Genomic DNA, 6,559 nt, shown 5'->3' on the forward strand with positions numbered 1-6,559 from the left:
TGGATAAGTGTGAGGTTATCCACTTTGGTGGTAAGAATAGGAAGGCAGATTATTATCTGAATGGTGTCAAGTTAGGAAAAGGGGACGTACAACAAGATCTGGGTGTCCTAGTGCATCAGTCACTGGAAGGAAGCATGCAGGTACAGCAGGCAGTGAAGAAAGCCAATGGAATGTTGGCCTTCTTAACAAGAGGAGTTGAGTATAGGAGCAAAGAGGTCCTTCTGCAGTTGTACAGGGCCCTAGTGAGACCGCACCTAGAGTACTGTGTGCAGTTTTGGTCTCCAAATTTGAGGAAGGATATTCTTGCTATTCAGGGCGTGCAGCGTAGGTTTACTGAGTTAATTCCTGGAATGGCGGGACTGTCATATGTTGAAAGACTGGAGCGACTAGGCTTGTATACATTGGAATTTAGAAGGATGAGAGGGGATCTTATCGAAACATATAAGATTATTAAGGGGTTGGACACGTTAGAGGCAGGAAACATGTTCCCAATGTTGGGGGAGTCCAGAGCCAGGGGCCACAGTTTAAGAATAAGGGGTAGGCCATTTAGAACAGAGATGAGGAAAAACTTTTTCAGTCAGAGAGTTGTAAATCTGTGGAATTCTCTGTCTCAGAAGGTAGTGGAGGCCAATTCTCTGAATGCATTCAAGAGAGAGCTAGATAGAGCTCTTAAGGATAGCGGAGTCAGGGGGTATAGGGAGAAGGCAGGAACGGGGTACTGATTGAGAATGATCAGCCATGATCACATTGAATGGCGGTGCTGGCTCGAAGGGCTGAATGGCCTACTCCTACACCTATTGTCTTTCTTCCCATCTTGCAAAAATTAAACAAGAATTCCGGCATTTAAACAAATGAAATAAAACTGATTACTCAAATGTAACTGATTGACAAATATACATGTGTTTAACACATGGGAAACTAGTCATGAATTTTGAATCATAAACAAATACATCAATGTAAGTCTTGACATGTAGGAAGGAACTGCAGATGTTGGTTTACACTGAAAGGAGACACAAAATGCTGGGGTAACTCAGCGGGTCAGGCAGCATCTCCAGAGAGAAGGAATGGGTGATGTTTCGGGTTGAGACCCTTCTTCAGACTAAGAGTCAGACAAGTTCTTGAGTCAGGTAGGAACTTCCTGCCCACAGATTCAACTTCCTGCTTCCATGATTTGTGGAATTATTTTCTGTCAGCATTTTCCTTTGTTAAATTGTTGATTCAATAATTCCCAATGTAGGTCAACTGTCAAGATGACGCTGTAAGAACTTTAACTGTGAATCAAGATTCTGAACTCTTTGTTGCAACATTATTCTCATTTTGCATCTAACAAGGCAGAAATAAATTTGCAGACCAAAGAAAACTGCCTCCTTTATAATCGTTATAAATGAGTTGTACCAGGAAAATCTCACAGTGCGAGATATTATAAAATGCCCGAGCAGTATTACTGGAAATTCATTATTACAAAATAAATGTTCTCCAGTGTGGGCTTATGTGTTTCCTTTATTCATAAGGTCATTAGACATAGGAGCAGAATTAGGCCATTCGGCCCATCAAGGCACATCATTCGGCGTGAAAAGAACAGATCAAAGCACACGATGATCAAGGGAATGTACAATGGTTCATTGTTGGCTGAGAGAAATGTTTTCATAAACATTGCGATAGTACCTGCCTCAACTACCTCCTCTGGCAGCTCGTTCTACATATCTATCACCGTTTGTGTTAAAAAAAAAAGTTGCCACGTAGGTTCCTATTAAATCTTTCTCCCTCTCACCTCAAAATTTGTCTTTAAGAACACAGGAAATCTGAGGTGAATGCAAAGTACGCTGCAAATGCACAATGTTATCTGTGAAGTGATGGCTGGAGCAAGTGATGGAGTGCTCATTGCTTTCTCATTAGGACGGAACACTGAAGAAAGAGGGTGACCCTTTCTAAAAAAAGAGAACAAAATGTTAACTAAACCTTTGAGAACCAGAGGACATAGGTTTAAGGTGAGGGGGGTGGAGGGCGTGGTCATGGGGAGAAGGCAGGAGAATGGGGTTGAGCGGGAAAGATAGGTCAGCCATGATCGAATAATGGAGCAGGTATCATAAAATGCTGGAGTAACTGGAATTTAGAAGGATGAGGGGGGATCTTATTGAAACATATAAGATAATTAGGGGATTGGACACATTAGAGGCAGATAACATGTTCCCAATGTTGGGGGAGTCCAGAACAAGGGGCCACAGTTTGAGAATAAGGGGTAGGCCATTTAGAACGGAGATGAGGAAGAACTTTTTCAGTCAGAGGGTGGTGAAGGTGTGGAATTCTCTGCCTCAGAAGGCAGTGGAGGCCAGTTCGTTGGATGCTTTCAAGAGAGAGCTGGATAGAGCTCTTAAGGATAGCGGAGTGAGGGGGTATGGGGAGAAGGCAGGAACGGGGTACTGATTGATAGTGATCAGCCATGATCGCATTGAATGGCGGTGCTGGCTCGAAGGGCTGAATGGCCTACTCCTGCACCTATTGTCTATTGTCTATTGTCTATAACTCAGCAGGTCAGGCAGCATCTCTGGAAAGAAGGAATGGGTGACGCTTCGGGTCGAGACCCTTCCTCAGTCTGAAGAAGGGTCTCGACCCGAAACGTCACCCATTCCTTCTTTCCAGAGATGCTGCCTGACCTGCTGAGTTACTCCAGCACTTTGTGATACCTTCGATTTGTACCAGCATCTGCAGTTATTTTCCCACAGAATAATGGAGCAGACTCGATTGGACCCGAATGGCCTGATGGGAAGCTGAGGGGTATCTTTTTTTACACCAAGGGTGGTGGGTGTATGGAACAAGCTGCCGGAGGAGGTAGTGGAGGCAGGTACAATGGCAACGTTTAAGAATAATTTAGACAGGTACATGGATAGGACAGACTTAGAGGGGTTTGAAGAAGGGTCGCAACCCGAAACGTCACCTATTCTTTTTCTCCAGAGATGCTGCCTGACCCGCTGAATCACTCCAGCGTTTTTTGTCTCTCTTTAATTGAGAGGGATATGGTACAAAAGCAGTCAGGTAGGACAGGTGTAGCTGGGGCATGTTGGTCAGCATGGGCAAGTTGGGCCGAAGGATCTGTTTCCATGCTGTATCACTCCAAAACAGCTTGTGGCGTTTACCCCAAATTAATTAAATGTCTTGCACAATGTGCATTTCTGATGGTTTTCCAACTTTATTTTAATAGTTCCCATCTCAGTTCCCCTTCATCCACACCACTGACATTATGCTTGGCACCTCCTTATATATCAGCCGAGGACTTGGAATTCAATAAAAGAAAGGGGTGGGTGGTATTGGACAAATTCTCTTAACACCGAAGAAAATATAACACTGGACTGTGACAACAATGAATTAAGGCTGCCTGCCCCGCTGAATTACTGTCTACATTTTGTGCCGATCGTCGGTGTACAGTCAGCGTCTGCAGTTCCTTCCAACACAATGAATTGAGGTCCACAATAAATTGAGGTTCTTCAGTCTGAAGAAGGGTCTCGACCCGAAACGCCACCCATTCCTTCTCTCCTGAGATGCTGCCTGACCTGCTGAGTTACTCCAGCATTTTGTGAATAAATACCTTCGATTTGTACCAGCATCTGCAGTTATCTTCTTATACAATGAATTGAGGATTGGAGCTTCTAGTCAAAAGATCAGTGTCAGGTTTTTTTTTTTTAAAAAGCCGCTCGGATTTAAGACGTTTTTAATCACTTGAGAGAGAGAGAGAGCTTTGCATTTGTTTTAAACCAGTGGAAAATAGACTGTTCTTTTGCCTCCCAGAGCACTGGGCGAGGCACTCCGAGTAATCTGCTCAGCTTCAGTCTGCATAATGACCACAGATACCAGAGGAGAGTGTGTGTGTGTGTGTGGCTGTGGCAGACTTTGAGCTCAGAGAGGGGAGTCTCCCTCTCTCTCTCCTTCACTCCCTCCCTCCCTAGTGAAAGGGGAGGAGGACTGTGCCAGTTGGACAGGGTAAAAGCTGGTTATCGAGTGCGCAGGCTCCTGTTGGAGCTGGTACACACAGTGGGAAGGAAGCGAGAGGTTGCAGAGAGTGGAACCGCTCCCGGGGAATGAACAGCGTCAGTAACAGCAACAGCAACAGCGGCAGCTCCAACCCCACACACACACACACACACACACGGCACTCTCCACCACTCCAGACCCAGCTCAGCTCTCCTTACAAATGACCTCCTCCTTCTGTGAAAGATGGCAAACGGGTTCCCCAAGCCTTTCGCCACGCTGTACACAGAGAGGCTACTCGCGGCTGTATATTCCGGGGCTTTCTATCTGCAAACCTTGCTGTGGATTGTTTGTTTCGTCTGTGGCGAAGAACACCCCTTCAGCGTGGAGGTAAGTTTGTAAGACTTGGGGTTTTTCTTCTTCTATGCTGCTAATATCTCGCTGCCTGTTCAATGCATTTTGAATACGTTGATGTTCCTGTACCGAACCGCACACACACACACACAGAGACACACACATATATATATACACACACACACACACACACACGCACACACAGACACACACACACACACACACATATATACACACACGCACACAGAGACACACACACACATATACACATATACACACACACACACACACACACACACACAGACACACACACATATATACACACAGACACACACATATACACATATACTCACACACACAGACACACTCACACACAGACACAGACTCACAGACAGACAGACAGACACACACATATACACATACTCACACACACACACACACACATATACACATATACTCACACACACACACACTCACACACACATACACACACACACACACACACAGACAGACACACACACATATACACACACACTCACACACAGACAGACACACATACACATATACACTCACACACACACACACATACTCACACACACACACACAGAGAGACAGACACACACACATATACACATACTCACACACATATATACTCACTCACACTCACACGCAGACACACACATACACACAGGCACACACACACTCACACACACATACACACATATACAGACACACACACACACACACACAGGCTTACCCCATAAATTACTGAAGTAAGTAGACAAACGTCCTTCCCGATGCATACATGCCTCTTTTTCATTTGATTGGGGCTACGATGTTTATTTTGTGTATGAATTAGAAAAGCTAAGAACGAAGACGGCGGTGCCTTCTCACTGTGAGTGTGTGTATGAGAGAGAGAAATGACTTTTATTCCCCATTCAGCCCACACTATGACTTAGTGAATGCCTCTATCTTCAGCAATTCAGTGCAGATGGGGGTTTTCCCAAAGGATTTATAATTCAATATTCCTCTAATGAGAATAAACTGGATTCGGGAATGGGCGCAATCTATATGAGGAAGAGTGTGTAAGAAGGGACTGCAGATGCTGGTTTAAACCGAAGACTGGAGTCTGAAGAAGGGTCTCGACCCGAAGCGTCGCCGTCCCTTCTCTCCAGAGATGCTGAGTTACTCCAGCTTTTTGTGTCTTATCATCGAGATGAGGAAGAGTGGCGTTTTTGAACCAACAACTAACTCAACTACAATCGCCTTTCAACCCTCTGCAGAATCTGTGGGGGTTTAGCATACACTCTCAAAATCACTCCTTGTGCAACTTCAAACCATTTGGCAAGGGGAAATCTACATCAGGAGCTAACCTGTTTTAGCAAAATGTCCTCGCCCCCACCCCAAACAAAAAAACACGTCAAAGATTTCTTAAAAGTTGTCACAGTAAGTGCTTTGTAACTGCCATGCACGTAATGCTAAGTGTTCAGTTCTTTGGCTCTAAAGTAGAGTCCTTTTTTTGGGGCTAAAATCACCCATTTGTAGGGTCAAATCCATTTGGCATCGTCCTTAATGTTGCTACGTTGTGTCCACGTTGTTTAATCCGACGGTTGATATATATATATATATATGTATATGTGTGTGTGTGTATATATATATATATATATATATATATGTGTGTGTGTGTGTGTGTATATATATATGTATATGTGTGTATATATATATATATGTGTGTATATGTATATGTGTGTGTATATATATATATATTATATATATATATATATATATATTATATATATATATATATATGTATGTATGTATATGTGTGTATATATATATGTATATGGGTGTGTATATATATATATATGTATATGGGTGTGTATATATATATGTTTATGGGTGTGTATATATATATATGTATATGGGTGTGTATATATATATATGTATATGGGTGTGTATATATATATATATGTATATGGGTGTGTATATATATATATATGTATATGGGTGTGTATATATATATATGTATATGTATATATATGGCAAAATGACGGTCACACTGAGGTCAATATCTTGACGTGTCGTTTTTTTTGAGACTTCGCTAATTTAAGCCAGATGTATCGGTCTTTTTTACATCATTACTCTCTCTCTCTCTCTCTCTCTCTCTCTCTCTCTCTCTCTCTCTCTCTCTCTCTCCCCTCTCTCTCTCCCCCCTCTCTCTCCTCCCCTCTCTCTTCCCCCC

At 43.2% G+C, this 6,559-nt stretch overlaps 1 protein-coding gene across 1 annotated transcript in view; it reads left to right on the top strand.

Annotated features, from left to right (window-relative positions):
- Nucleotides 1-4,028: 4,028 nt before the first annotated feature.
- Nucleotides 4,029-6,559, top strand: part of mmp16a (matrix metallopeptidase 16a (membrane-inserted)) — a 182,740-nt gene continuing 180,209 nt past the window's right edge. The window contains exon 1 of the mRNA XM_078397236.1: nt 4,029-4,353. Within this exon, the coding sequence (XP_078253362.1) occupies nt 4,210-4,353 (144 nt within the window). The 5' untranslated portion in view covers nt 4,029-4,209. The remainder of the gene's footprint in view (nt 4,354-6,559) is intronic.

Source organism: Rhinoraja longicauda, chromosome 4 (assembly GCF_053455715.1).
Source record: "Rhinoraja longicauda isolate Sanriku21f chromosome 4, sRhiLon1.1, whole genome shotgun sequence".
In the NCBI taxonomy this organism is placed as follows: Eukaryota; Metazoa; Chordata; class Chondrichthyes; order Rajiformes; family Arhynchobatidae; genus Rhinoraja; species Rhinoraja longicauda.